We start from the raw sequence: 20,048 nt of genomic DNA, 5'->3' as shown, positions 1-20,048 counted from the left end.
AACTGGACCAGAGAGAGCTTACTATATTGGAAAAGGTTGTAAACGTATCAGCTGTAGTGAATCGCTAGTGACTCCAATGAGATCTGGCAGCTACAAACATGCTCTATCAGGATTAATTACTGATGTTAGTCAAAACAGCCTTTAATTTGGATTGTGCAACAAGCCGCAGGTTGAAGCCACAACTTAAACTAGTTTTTATTTAAAATCCAGTAATTGAGGCTAAATCGCAAAGCCCTCGAAAATGAGGCAGGGATACCGATACAGACTCCAGGTGAGTGATTCCACCCAGCCATATTGCACAAGTCCTTGGAAGAGGCTGCCCTCGACAGACGCAGTTTGTAACTGTCAAACGCTCATGATCTACAGCGCTGGGCTTCAAGCCAGCAGATGGTGGGAGAAATTAAACTCGTGACATGGACCGTTGACTGGAGCCGGGAAAGCAGTTAGAGACCACACCTGTAAAGCAGAGGGGGTTTGCGTGCGTTGCGTGAGAGCGCTTCCCTGGAATGTGCATAAGCAAATGATGCCCTTTCAGGAAAACCAAAAGTTTTCATTCAGGAAAATGACCAGAACTGTCGTCCAGGTTCTAATTCAAAAGGTTATTGTAATGAAATACAGTTGATGACAAATGGTGTCAGTAACATGGTGGGCGATACTGATCCAGATTAGTCTTTGCCTTTACTTGATTAGCTAGAGAAAAAAAAAAAAAAGAAAAGAAAATCATCATGGCCTATTAGGGCTGTCACTTTTCGTTCGAAAATCGATTGCACAATCGATCGGACCAACCAAAAAAAGTTTCGAAAATGAAAATAGGGAATCGATTTTAACCAAATATGTACACTATTAATTTTAAAAGAATTAAACAAGAAGATGTAGAAGTAGATGTAACAAAACTCACAAACCAGGAGAAAAAGAAAATAAAGAATTCCGAAATTGCGCAGCTGGCAATGAAGTACCTGAGTGTCCCTGGGACATCAGTGTGGTCGGAGCCCGTCTTCTCAACAGCTGGACATATAGTGAATAAAAAAACGCTCTGCTCTGGACCCCGAAAATGTTGATTGACTTGTTTTCCTGTCCAATAAATTTGATTTGCTGCGCAAATCCACGTTCATTATCAGCGTTTATTTGCGCAGCTAGTCAGGTAACAACAGCTCTGTTTAGTAACAGCTGCTCTATGTGAAATCAAGCACCTGATGGAATTTACCGCTGATTAGAGAACCGGCTTTACTGACAAGATGCGCATTAACGATTGGCCTATCGTGATCGGTGCAGCCCTACACACAAGGCTTGTTCTCAACTTCAAGGAAATTAAAGTTTCATTTTTGAACAGATGCTTGAAATGGATTGAATCATTATTTAAAATATTGGAGATTTTTGAATTGCCTAAATCATAAATGCAGCCGGGTTGAAGCCTGCAGTGATGTTTTTCGTTTATGTTATAGCAGAAGTCCCCTCTGCATATATTATTTTTAGAGAATGTTGCACTCCTTTTGCTGTTTGTTATTCTGCACGAAACTTCATGCCAATAAATAAGAAATATTGCTGACTTGTGCGTTTCCAGTGCTCTCTTTATGTTCGTCCATTATTTGGCATTGAAAAAGGAAATGTCTTTTTTTTTAGACATGGAAAATCGATTTTACAATCGATTCAATGAACACTTATGTCTTAAAATCGAAAATGATTTTTTCACAAAAGTGACAGCCCTATGGCCTATTACAATTCTAGAATCTGCATTGTTCCACAGACGCAAACAAAATATGGCCTCCTGAAACTTTCAAAAGTGTGATTCATTGTTTTTTGTGAATACTTTGTGGCGCAAAGACTATTTTTTTATTTATTTTTTTTAACACTTTTTCCCCACATATGTGCAACACGTGACATGTTTCGCAAACTAATCTAGTAGATAAAAACAAAAACACAGAACTAAAAATAAGATATATAGATATAGAGATAAAGACAGCAAAGCTGTTGTAAGCAATAAATATAAACAGGTAATAACCGGTTGTTGTTTTTTTTCTTCCCAAGAATTGTAAAACATAATCTGATCTGATAAGAACTGAACTGTTCTAGTGTTTGAAATCTGAGACAAAACAAGCTTCTGCTTGTGAATGCAATCTGAATCGTTCTTTCTTCCTTAAAACTCAAAAAAAGAATTGTTAATGGAACCTGAATCAGAACTACAAGTGAACTAAGTTAAATCTGAATCAGAACTACAAACATTAAATTCCTTACAATTTCCATCCCAACTCTTTACTAAATTGCTAATTCAATAATAATTCACTGATAGTGAGTAATGTTTAGCAAATACATTGTCAGGTTTGAGCTACTTTGAAAGACATGTGCTCCAGGAGTTTTGGAAGCATACCCGTAGAGCTTTTGAAGATAATATCTAATGAGGAAACCACATCCTCAATGTACAGAAATATTCTTCTGATCCATCACTTAAAAGCATTCCTGTGGGTTTAGAGGACATTGGGAGTTCTTTCTAATTCCTCTCTATGTAACATGTGAAAGCATGTACATCATCATGTCAATAATATGATACAAGACTATAAAATGCATCGGCCAAAATTCAGAGAAACTCTTTTTTTTACAATCTGGAGGAATGGTAGGAAAAGTTCTGAGGCAAATGCACCCAGAATTAAACCTTTTGATTGTGATTTAGCGCATGGAATGAAATCATTAAACTGAACCATGCAAAAGGTACATGTAACAAACTGCTTTGCATTCAGTCTTCGCTGCAGTCCTTGAGTGTCAGTAATGTCAAATCTCTTCGCTAAAGAGAAATGAGGAGCACAAATTGGGGAGCAGCTAGACGAAGTCATTATGAATTCACACAGAGGCCCATGTTAGCATCCGCACAATGTGATTACAACAGAGGCATGGCAAATTTTTATTCAACAGGCAACAGCTGTGAGCAACTAACACCCACAACCTTGGTACAAGCGCAGTCTGGAAGTTGAAACCTGCTGGTATTCCTCACGTCGTGTAGTGTGTGGCGACATGTGAACCCTGAAGTTGTGTTAGGATGCATCTGGGGCCCTTTAAGGAAAAGGAATTGTTCACGTTTTTAAAGCAACCATACAAATCATAATCACAACAGAAATGCTCTCATAATTGCCTTCTGTTTAAATTGGGTTCAATTATGTTAAGTTCTCATTAATTGTTTAGCAATATGATACAAGTAGCTAATTAAAAAGGCAGACGCAGTGACTCATATGTTCCTAAGCGGTGTGTGACCAGCTAAACTCAGATGGGAGTGATTCCTGTTACTGAAACAAGTTCTAGCACATTAACACAAGTCTGTAAACCAGGCCATTCAACATTAAGAAGTTTAACTCTTTTAAGTACATAATGGCTTGCTGTTTGAGAGATACAGTCATTTTTCTTTCTTTTGCCTTGCAACATTCAACCAAACCAAACCAAAAATAAAAACTTGTTTAACTTCCTTTTACACGGCTCTCTGAAATACTATTCTAATTGGTCAATCATGCTTTCCAACATGACTGTGCTCACTTCTCTCATATCGCTTTACATATTGTTCTCTCATTTTAATGTTAAATGTCAGTCTAATTGTGTTTATGTTGCCATAATGACTGGCTGACTGACTGTATAATGTGAAATACACCTTGGAACTGCATGATTATCATATTCATACCATCTCTGTTCCAAGAAAATGGCCAAAGAAACACGGTACCTATTGGATTTAAAGCAGTGTAAGCACCACAGTTCCGCCCGGGTTGAACAGTGATCAAAATCAATGTGTTATACATTTCAGCGAAATACAATTTCTATGAGCTTAAGATGAGGTGATTGCATTTCTGGCAGAGATTCCCAAGACCCTCTAAATGTGCCGCAGAGGACATCCTTTAGTAAGTCATTAGAGAACATCATTATCATTCAGCTTCTCCTTTGTGCTGGTCTTTCAGCATTGCTGTAGGACACAAATGATGCATTGCTTCCAATGAACAATGAGCTATAAATAGAGTTCATTCTGTCCTGCAGGATCCTGTGGGCGTCCAGCTTATCCACTTCACTGTGGAAAGCAGCTAAAAGAGCCACACTGCCTGTCTTCAATATGGCACGTCTCTCTTCCTCTTTCTTTCTGAACAGGGCCAGAGGACTTAACATTCATCAGATGATTTCTTAATTCGAAGCTTCTAATTTCAACCAAATAGCATTTGTCTGCTCGTACACGGAGGTGAAAAATAAGATTAAAAGGATTACACTGTGGGCACATGTGTAATACCAAACACATGGTACTGGGATGGGTCAGCCGTTACTAGAAGGAATTCTGTGGGATATTTTAAGATTTTCATTTTAATAGTGGCTGAATTTTCGACATTTGTCACATGCTCATGTTCCAGTCTCATGCTTCAGTATTATATCTCAACACATGTATATATCGACGAGTAATATGCAATCCAGGTGCAATGGAAATATGGGTCAGGGGGTTATTCTTAAAACAAGGGTTCACAACCTAATATGCTACTATTGACGCAAGACACTATATACACTATGATCATGATGAAAGCAAATGTAAAGTCAATCGACAACCACTTTGACTAAAAATAAATCTTTATAAACATTTTTTTGAAAAAGCCACATTGGTAGTGTGTTAATGTTTTATTTGGTTATCTTTGCAAAAGTATTCATTTTACAATCCACTAGGCATTCCAATAATAGAATTCTTCAAAAAATATATGAATAATAAAAATGTAAAAACATAATTCCATTTTTATATTTAATTATTTTATCACTTGTTATGGCTAGATGATATGAAAAATAAACTGGTAGGTAGTGTTCAAATTCAGCTAGGCTCATTTCCCACTCCCACCCCATTTTCTCCTGTCATTCTCCACTATCCTGTCCAATTAAAGGTAAAAGCTCAAGCAAAAAAGCCAGAATATATAAAATACCGGTCAAATCAAGGGCCATCAAATGGCAATAGGGGCATCTTACCTTCCAGCACAGTAAGTTTGGCACTGGTGTTGATTTCTCCCACACTGTTGATGGCTGTGCACTCGTAGATGGCCTCGTCCCTATGAGTACGTAGCGGCTGTATGCGGAGAACTGAGCCCGAGCCATCATCAAATTCAATCACCTGGGAAAGAAAGACACACTGTCAAATATTTTTCTCTCCTCTCGTCTTCAATTTACGACAAACGTTCAGACAGATCGTATATCATATAAAGAGCAGTGGGTCTTTAATAACCTCCCTCTGAACTTTCAGCCAAGTACTAACTGTCTTGAGTTATTCTCTTGGAAGTGCCACGTCTATCCAAAAGGCGGATATTGTGACAACTGTTGATGGGATGGGCTCATTTTCTTGTGCATATATAAAAAAAAAAAAAAAAAAAATTTAGCCCTGCTTGTGGTGCTGAATACCTAAAATCATCAAGGTCTGTATGGGGCTTGAACAGGATACTTAAAGAATACTTCAGAGATGATGCATTTAGTGCATTAAGGCTGCTGTGTTCTCCTCCCACACAGAGATCTACATCGCCTCATTTTAGTAAAGAGCAGGGCTAGGCAACATGGTTGAAAAAATTATTTTATATATATATATATATATATACATATATATATATATATATATATATTTGGACAATATTTGACAAAGCAGCTCCAAAACATATTTGGACACTGAAGCCAAAACTAAAATGTACAGTTTCAAGAGATTATGACAAATGTTTGTCAGATACCAGTTGGTTTGACATTTTTTAGATGTGTTTTACAGGTCACTGTAGTCGTAAAAAAAAATTATAATAAGTAAATATTTGTTTCTCAATAAATAAAATGGTAAGAAGCTTTTTTATTACATAAAATAAGACAATATATGTTAGTGCTATGAAACGATTAATTGTGATTAATCACATCCAAAATAAAATATTTTGTTTGCATAATATATGTGTGTTTACTGTGTATAAGTATTATGTATATACTTAACTACACACACATGCATGCATATATTTAAGAAAAATATGTTGTTTAAATATTAAATATATTATAAATTATATGAATATAAATAAATGCATGTAAATATTTTTTTTTCTAAATATATACTGTATTTGTATGTATTTACATGTTTATTACATAATAAATATACACACATATATATTATGTAAATGAAAACTTTTATTTTGAATGCGATTTGAACAGCACTAATAATTATATCGTTTTTTGCTCCAAAACAAACAAATAATCACTTAACACTATTTGTTTACATATTTTTGCCTGAAAGTGTCCAAATACTTTTTGTTTGTTTGTAAGCAAGTTATAAGTAATAAAGTAATAAGTAATCAAATAAATTGTAATAAATCATACAACTAGTTTTTTATTCATTTATTTATTGCTTAAAAGCAGCCCTGTTCCCTGTTGAAAAAGAATGGGGAAGAATGGGGAAGAATACTGACTCTAAACCATCCCGAGGTCATCACACCTCTTTACATTTGCTTCCGATTTAATCTGCACAACACAGATAGAACAGGAATTAGGCCAAAGGGAAGAGAGGGACAACAAATAGGGTGTGAGGTGGCTGACAGCAGCACAAAAGAATATATCAGCATAAGAGCGCAATAAGAAAAACAAGAGTGTTGCACAAACGACTGACGATGGAAAGTAGAAAGGCATCATAATGATGTGGCATGGGAGAGACACTGACATGCCAAGGAGAGGCAGGGAGAGACAGTTAGTCACCTCAAAGCGCTGGGAGCTAACTTTCTTTCCTTTCTTCATCCATGTGATCCGAGGCTTGGGCTCACCCGCTGCTTGGCACACAAAGGATGCCACTCCTCCCGAAATCCCCGTCTGGTCCTCTGGAGATTTGATGAAATTTGGCAAGCCTTGAAAAGCAAGGTAGAAAGAAAAAAACATAGAGAAAGAAAGCATCCATTAGTTCCTGAACTGTGAAAACAATGTTAAACTCGTTATGAACTAAGTTAACAGCTGCAGCTGAGCCTGAGAAAAATGTTTCCCCCTAAGTCAAATAATACTTGTCAGAATGGCACATTCTCTGAATAACAGCTTCTTATTGAAAAAATAAAATAAAATAAATAATAATAATAAATAAAACAGACATTGTAACATTAATAAAAAATACTAATGCTGTCAACTGACAAACATCAAACTCATCAAATATATGACAAAACTGACAAACAACGAATTAAATATTTGAGAAATGTTGCGTCAAAATTTTATAAAACATATCAAAACCGCTTTAAAATTCCATGAGGCATAAGATGTGTCAAGATAAAAATAGTTCAACGTCTCGAGAACCCTGCATTATGTTCCGATGCACTTGGTCTAGTTCTGTCAATTTAACTATATTGACATGTAAATGTATATATATTATATATACAGGGTTCTCACACCTTGATTAACTTCACATTCAAGGACCTTTCAAAGATTTTCCAGTAGAGGTCTTCACAGTGCACCCGAGACCCGTCGACCCGGGACCCGTACGGGTTCGGGTCTATATTTTAAATGATCAGCCGGGTCCGGGTCGAGTTCGAGTCTATTACCTCGGGTCCCGTGTCTGTTTAACATTGTGTGTAATACCCGTGCGATCGGAGTCATCAGACTCGGAGAACACCCGGCCGTAATCAAACACTGCTTGTGCTTTTTGTAACTTGCAATTTGTAAAATTAGGAAAAGAAAAGAGTGAGCCAGAAAAAGCTCCCTCTCTCTCTCTCTCTCTCTCTCTCTGCTTTTAGAAGCAGAGCGTGCAGACTCAGAGTTAATGCAAGTGCACGCATGGTGATAATGCTTGCAGACTTGACACACTAATATTTAATATATTTCAAATCAGCAACACAATCTGAGGTGAACTGTCACATGAATGTTTTCTATGATGTTAAAGCGTTAAAGCATATTTTAGGTTGATACAGCTAGCACGCATGTGCAGTCTCAATCGCGTTTCATGTTTCTATGGCAACCAGTGAGGGACACTTTGACCGTCAAACCGCGCTTTACATTTTCTTCCATTTTTATAATAATATAAATGAACCGTTTAATCTTAAAGTTTTATTGGTCAGATTCAGACTCGACGCAGAGCAGAGAGCACAGAGATGTTAGCAAATAAATAACATCAGCGGCCATGGCATTGCACGAGCGATCGTTATTATAGTTCAAAAGGGCAAACAGTTGAGGTTATTATGCAAGTTAACTCGAGTCAGAATGTACATGTGAACAGTTGCATTTGTCATCCGTCACCGTGACATCAAGTGGACTTTTGAAGCTGAAAATAATGAGTGGATTAAGCTTGGACTTGGAATAACGAGAGGAATAACATGGATAACTTTCTTGTCGAAGGATTGTAATGCATCACAGCCAGTCAGGTAGAGAGACTACGGCTCCTTAAATTAGGTAAGACAAAAAGCTGTATTTTTCGCAACAGGTTTATTGACTTGTAATAGCAATTTAAGGTGGAATATGTGACAATCGGGTCATGTCGGGTCTGTGTCTTCCCGGCGGGTTCGGGTCCAGATTTCAAATAATAGACGGGTCTGGGTCGGGTCCGGGTAGGCATTTCTCGGATCTACACGGGTCCGGGTCCAGCTTTTGAAATATTAGACGTGTCTGGGTCGGTTCGGTGTAGTACATTACGGGTCTCTTTCGGGTTCGGGCATGAATTTTTGGACCCGTGAAGACCTCTACTTTCCAGGTACAATACACTCAAATTCAAGGACGAAATGTGTCCCCACATTAAGTGAGAGCAAGGTTACATTGTGTTATCTTGTAAGATACATTTTTAAAGTTTTCATGTGTCAAACACAAATATGCAACAAAAAAAATGTTTTTTTTTTGCATTAATTTTTGGCAATATGACAGAGATCTGATATTCTATTTGTCGTATTTCTGTTTTGCATAAAACTGAAGAATATCCGGTACATCCTATACTGTATTCTAAAATGATCTGATATTAACTTTTTCATGGATTTTATTGAAAAGATCTTAGGTTCATGTAACCAGAAGTTTTAAGATATATGACCATATCCCAAATATCAAAACTGAAAATATGTCATTTCCATACCTAAAATACATATTTTAAAGTCACTGTTATGTATATTGATCATAAACACAGCTAAAAAGCTTCCTACCAGTGGGCCTCTTTCACAAAACTTAACATGCAAAATGTTTCAATACAAGCATTTTAGTCAAATTTAATAAAGCAACATTTCAAACCTTCAACCCATTAACAGTTGCGGAAACAAAACAAAAACAAATATGCGAACTTGGCAACCTTGCATTCAACATGAGCTGCAGGAGTCCGATTTGACTGTTCACGGGTTGAGGAGACAGAGAGAGAGAGAGAGAGAGAGAGAGAGAGAGAGAGAGAGAGAGAGAGAGAGAGATGGCTAATAGAAAAAGAGCTTTAAATACTGTGCATATTTATAGCGGCTCCCTGATGCATGAAATATTATGCAATATTAGAGTGTTTGCAGGGAGGGGGTGGGATTGGACACAAAAATGGTCAGAAATTCAGTGGGAGGGGGATAAAGAAAACAGTCCCTCGCAGCACTCTAATACAAAAAAGCACTGGCGACTGTAGAAAGCAAAAGCCGAATTCCCTACAATTATGGGCGATTCAGAAATCCAGGACAGATCTTTTTTTTTTAATTGCAAAAAGAGGACATGTCCGGGAAAAAGAGGAAATATGATCACTCTAACGTCATGGCAACGTACAACACAAAGTACCTCACGCACGAAACACTTAACGTAACACGTTAATGTACTTAACTTGTAAATCAAGTTACTTGTAAATCAACACGAATTGTTTGCGAAATAACGCATTAGCGGACCAGAGGGAATAATATGGATTTTTTTTCCAGAAAACTTATTGCACAAAATAAATGCAAGCACTTTCAAGGAGGATCAATGTATGTTTATTTGCAAAAACTTTCCAGGGCCTTGACATTTTTTTTTCTTCAGATTTACAAACTTTCAAGGATTTCAAGGACCTGTGGGAACCCTGTATATATCTATTTATAACATTATATATATATATATATATATATATATATATATATATATATAATGAAATAAAATTTATTACAGTCTGTTAGGGTCTGGGGAAAAAAAAGAGTTACGGTCTGGAACTCTCACACGTGGAGATGAATAGGAATCAAAACATTTAATTCTGTATTCCAAAAAGAGGGATGCTGACAATAGTACGGCAAGGAACTTATGGCTAAACAACATTCAGGGTGGTTTTTAAACCGGCCAGTCGGGGCGCACTGCAGCTCATGGTTTTTTGGGAGAGCAGCTCACACACCCTGCATCTTTGTCATGCATTTACAATACAAACAACAATGGGACATGTTTCATCACTGCTCAAACTAGGTAGGGTGGTACAAAGACAAAGACCCACACATATCGCCTGATTCATTTCAAACATGTAATGGCTTGTTTGAAAGAACATCGGTGCCAGATCAAGCAGAGCAAGAACATTTGGCAGAATTGCAGCTACTGCGCAACATTCCGTGGAAATAGTGGGTGATGCGGGTGAAAGGTGAATCACAAAGTAAAGCCAGATATAAACATCATGAAATACAGATATTATCAAAAATAATACAAGCAACTCTTTGTAGTTGCTCTCACAAGGGTGGGAAATCATCTTCAAGGACAAGCAGGCCAGTGTTTGACCTTATAATATGTGTACAAGGACAGATGTAAACATTCTGTGTCTAGAAAGTGCACCAAGCAGTTTTTTGATGGACCTGTTTGCTCAAATATAAAAGAAGCTACACAATTTAATTAATATAACAATGATTAAATAAATGCAAAATGTATACAAATAATGAATAATATATATTTTTTTATAATTATAGTAATGATGTTATAAAGTTGATCTTATTTTCTACCCAGCTATTAATGCAATTAATTTAAATGTATCTGTAAAAAAAAAATCAGATCAGAAACACAGCAATACTGAATCTAACAGAACATGGACTCTCATCTGTAAACTCTTTACCGCCATTAAATACAAAAAAAAAAAACATAAACTGGACCCTGAAAACCACTTTTAACCTGATCTCAGTTTATCAGTCCCATGATTTCTAAAAATCTTGTTCATAAGGAGGAGGACACAAAATCCATTATCACAGTTAAACATCTCCAGTGAACCACGGGACATGCTGGAATAGATCACAGTGTCCAAGTGGGTGGTCCACGGTGGGAATCGAATCCTCTCTTAGTCAAGGGAGCGATATATTACAGCAGTGTGGAGAATACATGTGGTAGTACATATGATTCTATTGGAGGGAAGAAGCTGAGGGAATATGGTGCTCGCGCAATGGTGTCTTTCCTTCTTTATACTTCGGGATCAGAGGGGTAGTGCTGAAGAAAACAAAATCAATACCTAGTTAACATAACGTAGTGCCTACGGGTAAGGCGAAGAAGTACTGACTAGCAGATAGTGGGTGTTTGTTAAATCATCAGTACAGTGTGCCGGGCGGCTGGGGCTGCTCTTGCTCTAGGACATAAACTCCACTGGAGCTTTAACTGAGGAGAAGATGCACACAACTATGAGGCTGTTTGTGTGTATGCACCTGCATGTGTATCCACTGTAAAATCAAAGCCAATGTGTACCACACCAGCACCTCTATGACCCACGGGAGTATTGGCTGGCCTGACATTTAAATGACATTTACTTGCTGGTTCCTCTAGAGACCTGTTTGATTGGCACTGCAGAGCAATACATTCCCTCATAAAAGCCTTTCTGGTCACTTTTATTTCTGTTATACCCACACAAAAGAGTGTAAAGGGAGTTTTGAGAGCTTACAGCCAGCTCAGAGCAGCCATCATGGTTAGCTTCTAGTAGTTTAATGGGTAAAACCCCAAAAAGATTCTCCAGTTACCTTGCTGGGAGTTTCCCAAAACATGCATACTTGGATGCCCATTTGATTTAAAGCTTGAGATTAGCGTCAGTTTGACATTCAAGAGTGCTTCTCTCATGACAATTCTATTAGAAGTACTCAGCATGTGGGTTTTCCCCCCACTGTTATGAGCAAGGATCAGCGGACATTAACCCATCTGGGCACATGTTTTGAATTAAAGCGCATATAAACTTCTGAGAGTTTAGGCAGGTTAGATGCATGAATGAACCACAGAGATCATGGAGAGAGACAGATAACAACAGTGTAGACATGCAGATAATTCGTTTATATCAATACTTTCATCACCAAATTTCAACTTGAAATTGAAAACCTGAGATACCATTTGGAACCAAAGGGCTTGCTAAAAAGCATAAAAGATCAGATTAGTTACATGCATTGTGCTGTCCATTGTATATTCTGATCGAGTTGGCAATCCAGAGGACCTTTCCAGTGGCCAGTGACTTTATCCTCTAGGTGCTCTTGAAACATTTGTAGAGCTCTCAAAGTCTCAAAGCCAACAGATTGGCGTAGTGCAGAACGTGCCCTCAACATGTTTGTGAATTGACAGAGGAGAGGTTCAGGTCTCAGGGTTATTTTATGCTCAGACAAACTCTGTTGAGAACACATGTCATAGGAGGAGATGAGAGGTACCTGGCCTGACCTCCCAGGTGGCTGTGGTGTCGTCCAAGTCCTTTTGTATTAACTAGGGCTGCAACTAACGATTATTTTGATAATCGATTAATCTGTCGATTATTTTACGATTAATCGATTAATCAGTTTATGTACTTATATTTTAGTTTTTTCCATTTTTTCCCCCAAGTAAATTATTAATAAATGGTCTTTATCCTTCAGCATAGATTTTTAAGAGATTTTAACCATTTTGCACTGTCATATCCTCATCAAAAATATACCTGGAGTTGTTTTATTGTTATAATCCTTTGTCGAACTCTTCTGCAATCAGAACACTGACCCATACTCTGGCAAATTTCACAAGTAGATTTCAAATAATGTTTTCACCATGGCAGTCCTTAGAGCTCCTAAAGTAGTTTAACATCCCGAACAAAGCTTATTAAGGAATCTTTCAGAACATTTTTTAACGAAGAATAAGGATAAAACAGAATAAAATTGCAGTGCATTGTATTTTATTATTTACTGGGAAACAGCTTTATAGCTTTTGCTGTGAAATTGTAAACAATCCTTCGAAAAAGTGCCAATGGCATGAAACCTGAATGGAACTCACAATTGAAAGTAAAATCCATCAGAAGGTTGTCCAGAAAAAAAAATTGGACACACACAAAAAACCTGCTGTGTGAAAAAGAGCAGTGAATACTTAAAAAAAAAAGTGCATTTCAAATATCTTTAAACATTTACCTCTCTCTCATTCAGTCATAATTAGGCTGCACGACTGAATTTTGAACTGGTAAACGACAAACTGATCACAGAACATGTTTGTAAAGCTTTAAATGTTAACTGTTAAAAAGCAATGTTATCAGCTTTTACGACTAAACATTTGCAAACAACATTGTACTGGAGATTCTGCACAAATGAAAGTCTTAGGGGTCGTTCACAAATCGTGCCTAAAAACGCGTGGAAAAGGCTAGGCGCACCGCTTTCTCCTTCTTTCCAAAGCGCTCGGGCAGAAGCGCCCCTGAGGCGTCTGCCTTTGCTAAGCAACCATGACGTGCTCTCTCCTTGAAGACGTGGAAATTTCAGCAAAGGATAAATGGATTTGCAGCTCAAAAAATCGCTTGCAGTAGCTCTGCTACTAAATTTATTTCAAAATGGAAATCCATATACAACTATGATCAGCTGCTCCTTTCATCTTGACTGAGCTTTTAACGTTGTTACGGGAAAGGATGAAGCTGATTGGTTAGTTCTTGTCACATGACCCGCGGTGCGCTTGCGGCATTCTGAAAAGTTGAAATGTTTTAACTCGATGCGGTGCGGTGTTGGAAATAACGAACTTGAGCGCGCAAAAGACGCGATGTGTGAACGTCCCCTTAAATAGTTCAGTAGTGCAGAGTTTACAGGTTACTTTTCTTTTTTGAAGGCTCAAAGTAAACTACTCCCACATCACGCTGAATGCTGCAGAGACGCTGTTCGGGAAGCACGTGACATAAAACGAGGCCAGCTATTGGCTATTCGCTACTTCTCCTGCTGTACTGGCTGAGTAAAACCTCCGGTGGCTCATTACTGCCACACTTTGGTCACCGCAGATTTGAAATATGCACGAAATGAGCCGCTTACGGCAAATAAACGTTATTTAGCAACGAATCGATGACTAAATTAGTTAACAACTATTTTAATAATCGATTTTAATCTATTAAATTTATTAGTTGTTTCAGCTCTAGTATTAACCAACCCAATAAATCCACAGGCACCAGAACAGGTGCCTTGGACACCCATCGCATATATTTCCTACAGACTAGAGTCAGGCTTTAGACAGTGGCATGTGGCCAGCTTAAGAGGAGACAGACATTTGTGCTAAAAATTCTTGACTAGATGAAAGAACTTTTACTTTTGTGTGCAAACACGTTTTATTTGCATCCTACGGCCATTTACAAAATTGATAATTTAGGGGTTTCCCTAGAGGAATTTGTGTTGCAGAATGCATCAGAATATTAAAGGAATATTTTAAACATTTATACGGCTTTAAGAAAAAAAAGACTTTAGAGTTGAGATGACAAATGAACACCTGGCAATTAGCAGCAATCCCTCTCTGCAGAAACACCCGATCCGGACTGAGTACAAGGATCAATACGCAAAGTAGGGAGCCAACCATTCATTCTCATTAATAATAGATTAGCAAGTTATCATTTTCACTTGTGCACTCAGCGGAAATGTGTCCGATGCAATCAACTGCTGCTGTTTTACTGAAAGTTGTCCATTAACTGGGTTTTAGACCTTTTACAGGATTTTGCTTTCAATTAACTCTACAGCAAGCCAGTCCTTTTGCTCTATCGGTTCAATATCTTCCATTTCTTTCATTAACATGCACGATTCCCTGGCTAAATCCCATGCATTGGCATCTGCTGCAAACTGTCACAGTGAGGGGAATGCTTCTAGGCAAAATGACGAATGGCTATGAAAGTTGTCTGAAATAAAACTTATCGGAACTATGCTTTTGCAGGACTTGAGAAATGCATAACTCAATGGACCAAACAACAGAGATAAATAAACGATCGGATAAGTGGGGAACTAAAAAAAAAATGAAGGAAAAACAATTCCCAGTGGAATTTGTTCTCTAAGTGATCATGGCGTTAGGCTGCTGTTGAGTCCGCCACTTTCTAATGTTATTAAATTATTTAGGAGAATGTGCGAAACACAAATTCCAAGCACAATTATGCTTATCCCTCTGTGAGGAGCATTAAACTAATGGCTTTCCTCCTAAGACACTGCTGGAGAATTATCTTAAAGGGATAGTTCAGCCAAAAAAAGAAAATTCTCAAGTTAAACTCAAGCTTCAAAATGACAAGAAGAAAAAGAAGAACAAGAACAAGAACAAGAAAAAGAAGCAGTAGCTGCACATTGGCTTAATCCAAAACAAAAATATGGCAATATTTTATTATTTTGGTTGTTGCATATATCAGGGCTGTTCGGAATGAAATGGCTGGTGTTTCTGCAAGTTTTTGAGCTCTTTTATTGTGACTTATTTATCATACCAGGTGAGCAATATGGTAAAAGTGTTTTGAAGTCACAACATAGTATTGCACAAGAAATTGCATGAAAACAAGTCTTTAATATTCAATCTATAGTACTGCCGTATAATTTATACTTGGTCTGAAAACAAAAGTTGTGGGTTGTTTTACTGTCATTAGTCTTCATTTCAGCTGGCAACGGCAGTCAAATGTATCTACATTTTCTACATTCAAAAACGTAGGTAGAGACTAGAGAGACATTTTGTGTTCCATAGAAGAAAGAAAACTGACACAAATTAAGATTAAATGAGGTTTTTACATTGTTTGGGTGGAGGGAACATATGTAGCCACTGAGGGAAAAATTATTTAATAAAAGAATTAGCTCAATGTTCCATCATATGTCTTTGACAAGTAAATGAAAAAAGAGCTTCCTGTTAATAGAGGTAAGCTGTATCATATGACCAGTCGGTTTAGTGGAGGTTTAGCATTACTTGAAGCCTTTAAACCGGTGCCCATCCTGAAGTCTTCAAAGCTGTGACTCCTTATCTGACTTTCCTACTGTCGACATGATATTGGATCAAAAGACGGAGATGGGCAATCATGAGGGAATATCGTTACTACCTATTCGGCCCTCATGATAGAACAATAGAGTTATTCTGCCTCGCAGAGAAAACCTTCCTGTTTAGACAGACATCAATATTAAAGCACACACCAGCACTAGATGCGAGTGCATTCCAGCTGGCTTCTCAAGGGGCTATTGTTATGAGGAGCACAGAACATCGAAAGCATGCACACAATAAACCGGTGCCATCCAGACCTCACTATTGTCAAAGGGAAAAAAGAATGTTTGCATGAGAACACAGATAGGTGAGCATTAAGGTTGGTTTGCAGGAGGCACCAGGCTGAAAACTCTACTAGATAGAATGTACAAAAAGTTCTGGGTGACTCTGAACCCTTAGGGTAGCCAGGCACTATGAAAGATTAAGGAGCCATGAAATATTTTTAAAGGTTAACCCAAAGTGATCACCTGAGACCGTTCTAGAGAGCCTCAAGAGTCTGCGCACTGCAGGGAAGATGTTACTGAAAGCCAAATGCAGGAATGTATTCTACTCCTTGAAATATTAAAGTGCAAGATTTGTGTGTTGCTCATAATGCTGAGTGCGACGTGCAGCATTTATTCTTATTTGTCTACATATTTTTTCTTCATTACAAATTTTTTTTTTTTTCGTTTTTTTTTTAATATACTTGATTTATTTATATTTGAACTCTAATGTATATGCAAAATATGAAATTGCAATCTTATTCGCAGTCTATTAGGCTACTTCTGCCTGTGCTTTGTAACGCATGTGCTTGAGTGCGGAATATATTAAGGCTCATAATGGATTAGACTGTGTTAGGGCTGCAACTAACGATTATTTTGATAATCGATTAATCTGACGATTATTTTTACGATTAATCGATTAATCGGTTTATGTACTTATATTTTTGTTTTGCCCATTTTTTCCCCCAAGTAACTTATTATTAAAGAGTCTTTATCATTCAACAGACTTTTTAGAGATTTTAACCATTTTGCATTGTCATTTCCTCATCAAAAACATACCTGGAGTTGTGTTTTATTATGTGTTAGTAATCCTTTGTCGAACTCTTCTGCAATCAAAACATTGACCCATACGTACTCTAGCAAATTTCACAAGGAGATTTCAAATAATGTTTTCACCATGGCAGTCCTTAGGGCTCCTAAAGTAGTTTAACATCCCGAACAAAGCTTATTAAGGAATCTTTCAGAACATATTTTCACTAAGAATAAGAATAAAACAGAATAAAATTGCAGTAAATTGCATTTTATTATTATTTTTTTTTCCTGTAAACACAACTTATACCTTGGAAACAGCTTCATAGCTTATGCTGTGAAATTGTAAACAGTCATTCGAATAAAGTGCCAATGGCATGAAACCTGAATGGAACTCACATTTTAAAGTAACATCCATCAGAAAAAAAGTATTGAAAAAATATGAAAAAAAATGGACAAAAAAAAACTTGCTGTGTGAAAAAGAGCAGTGAATACTTAGAAAAAAAGTGCATTTCAAATACATTTAAACATTTACTTCTCTCATTCAGTCATAATTAGGCTGCACGACTGAATTATGAACTGGTAAACGAAAAACTGATCACAGAACATGTTTGTAAAGCTTTAAATGTTAACTGTTAAAAAGCAATGTTATCAGCTTTTACGACTAAACATCTAAACATTTGCAAACAACATTGTACTGGAGAATCTGAACATATAAAAGTCAGTTCAGTAGTGCAAAGTTTAGAGGTTACTCTTTTTTTTTTGAAGGCACAAAGTAAAGTACTCCCACACTTTGGATGACTTCGTTCGATTAGTTTTATCTTCCGCTTTTTTTTCTTTCTTTCTCGAGCTTACTCCACTGCCCTCTGTCTCCACCATCTCCCTGAATGCTGCAGAGACGCTGTTCGGGAAGCACGTGACATAAAACGAGGCCAGCTATTGGCTATTCGTTACTTCTCCTGCTGTACTGGCTGAGTAAAACCTCCGGTGGCTCATTACTGCCACACTTTGGTCACCGCAGATTTAAAATATGCATGAAATGAGCCACTTACGGCAAATAAAAGTTATTTAGCAAATAATCGATGACTAAATTAGTTGACAACTATTTTAATAATCGATTTTAATCGATTAAATCGATTAGTTGTTTCAGCTCTAGACTGTGTTAATTTAATATAAACTTGCGATTAGTTAAATAATGACAAATGAACGAGTACTAGTAACTATAAAAATCTTACATGGGGTAAGATAAGTGTAAGGCTAAAAGCAGCCGAATTTATTAAACATCATGAACCCCTACGGTGGCCGTGAGAGCTCAACACGCTGCAAATAGAAAAAAACCCTGCAAATTAAGTACCTGAAAACAGCTTCATCAATTTGACGTGTGCTGCAAAAAAAAAAAAGTGCTGCAAATAAATAAAGCACCTGCAAATTAATTAAAAAACTTCATTAATTTGACAACATGCACGCTGAAAATGCTCACAACACAATCAAATATAGCACTGAAAAATACGCTTCCAATAAAATTCTTTATTTGGTTGTGTTGTGAGCATTTGTAGCACATGTGTTGTCAAATTGATGAAACAAGATGTTTTCTTGATTTGCTGGTGCTTTTTCTATTTGCAAGTGTTTTTTTTTTGAAGTTGCGACGCATTGACCCCTCTCGGCCACTGTATAAACCCCTCTTTTTAGCCAGACAACCAGACATGGGTGTCATGTAGGCTAATAAAGTATGTGACCCTGGAGCACAAAAACGGTCTTAAGTCGCTCGGGTATATTTGTAGCAATAGCCAAAAAAACATTGTATGGGTCAAATTATATAATTTTTCTTTTATGCCAAAAATCATTAGGATATTAAGTAAAAATCATGTTACATGAAGAGATTTTGTTAAATTACTGCAAATATATCAAAACTTATTTTTTTTATAGGCAATATGCATTTCTAACAATTAATTTGGATAACTTTAAAGGTGATTTTCTCAATATTTAAATGTTTTTCCCCCTCAGATTCCAGATTTTATAAATTGGTGTATCTCGGGCAAATATTGTCCGATCCTAATAAACCATACATCAATAGAAAGCTCATTTATTCAGCTTTCAGATGTATAAATCTCAACCCCAAAACCCCAACCACCTCCAGCAGGACTGAATTCAATCACTACTGGTTGCCTAGTGTAAAATGGACATGCTCTATCTAAAATGTGTAACATAAACCAGCAAACTGCAGAATACACACATTTGTATTAATCATTTTATATATTATTTTATATATTTAATAGCCCATGCAGCCTGCACACACAGCAGCCCTACACTTTTTTTTTTTCTCGCAGCCCATAACATTATTTTCACCAGACCATATTAATAACAAATTCTCAATAATCATTATTTTTGCGAAAATCATTGTTATTTGTGAACGTAGGTGTTTGAGGAAGGATTTAAGATGAAGCAGAATCCTCTGCCAGCTGCTCCCGCTTCACAGCGAGTGTGACTCCCGCTAATTGCAACCAGGTTCACTGTCTGCGTTTTGATTTTACAAAATCAGTTTGAGGGTAATGCAACTTCATGAGCACAACATTTAGCAAGGCAGGAAAACATTCAGTCTACCTGAAGGAAGATGTATTTCATTTCAACAAAATTACATAACAGTGAATAAATGTACAAGGCGATTTAATGTATAAGTTTATACAAAGCATAAATATTAATTCAGATTTCTGAATGAGCACTTTGTCATTTGTAATACATATGTTGAGCATGCCATGTTTATCATGTTCATCTGATGTACATTTATGACATCATGAGCAATTCAGTTCTGTATTATAGATCATTGTACATAACCAATTTTGACCAATAGTGTTAAATTAAAAAGCCAATATTATTGGCCAACAATCAATATATTAAGCATCCCTTGTTTTTACCAAGTCAAGAATATTTCATGTTTAAGTACTACGTTTAAGCAACACATTC

The 20,048-nt window shown here is 36.9% G+C and overlaps 1 protein-coding gene across 9 annotated transcripts in view; it reads right to left on the bottom strand.

The window, feature by feature from the left end:
* Positions 1-20,048, bottom strand: part of LOC132155112 (receptor-type tyrosine-protein phosphatase F-like) — a 279,321-nt gene that overhangs the window by 110,658 nt on the left and 148,615 nt on the right. For all 9 annotated transcript variants that reach the window (XM_059563911.1, XM_059563914.1, XM_059563917.1 and 6 more), the window contains exons 3-4: positions 6,700-6,845; positions 4,963-5,104 (exon numbers count right to left, since the gene is read on the bottom strand). In XM_059563911.1, the coding sequence (XP_059419894.1) occupies positions 4,963-5,104; positions 6,700-6,845 (288 nt within the window). The remainder of the gene's footprint in view (positions 1-4,962; positions 5,105-6,699; positions 6,846-20,048) is intronic.

This window comes from Carassius carassius, chromosome 12 (assembly GCF_963082965.1).
Source record: "Carassius carassius chromosome 12, fCarCar2.1, whole genome shotgun sequence".
In the NCBI taxonomy this organism is placed as follows: domain Eukaryota; kingdom Metazoa; phylum Chordata; class Actinopteri; order Cypriniformes; family Cyprinidae; genus Carassius; species Carassius carassius.
Note: the sequence above shows the minus strand (reverse complement) of the source record. Positions and strands in the feature narration are given on the sequence as shown.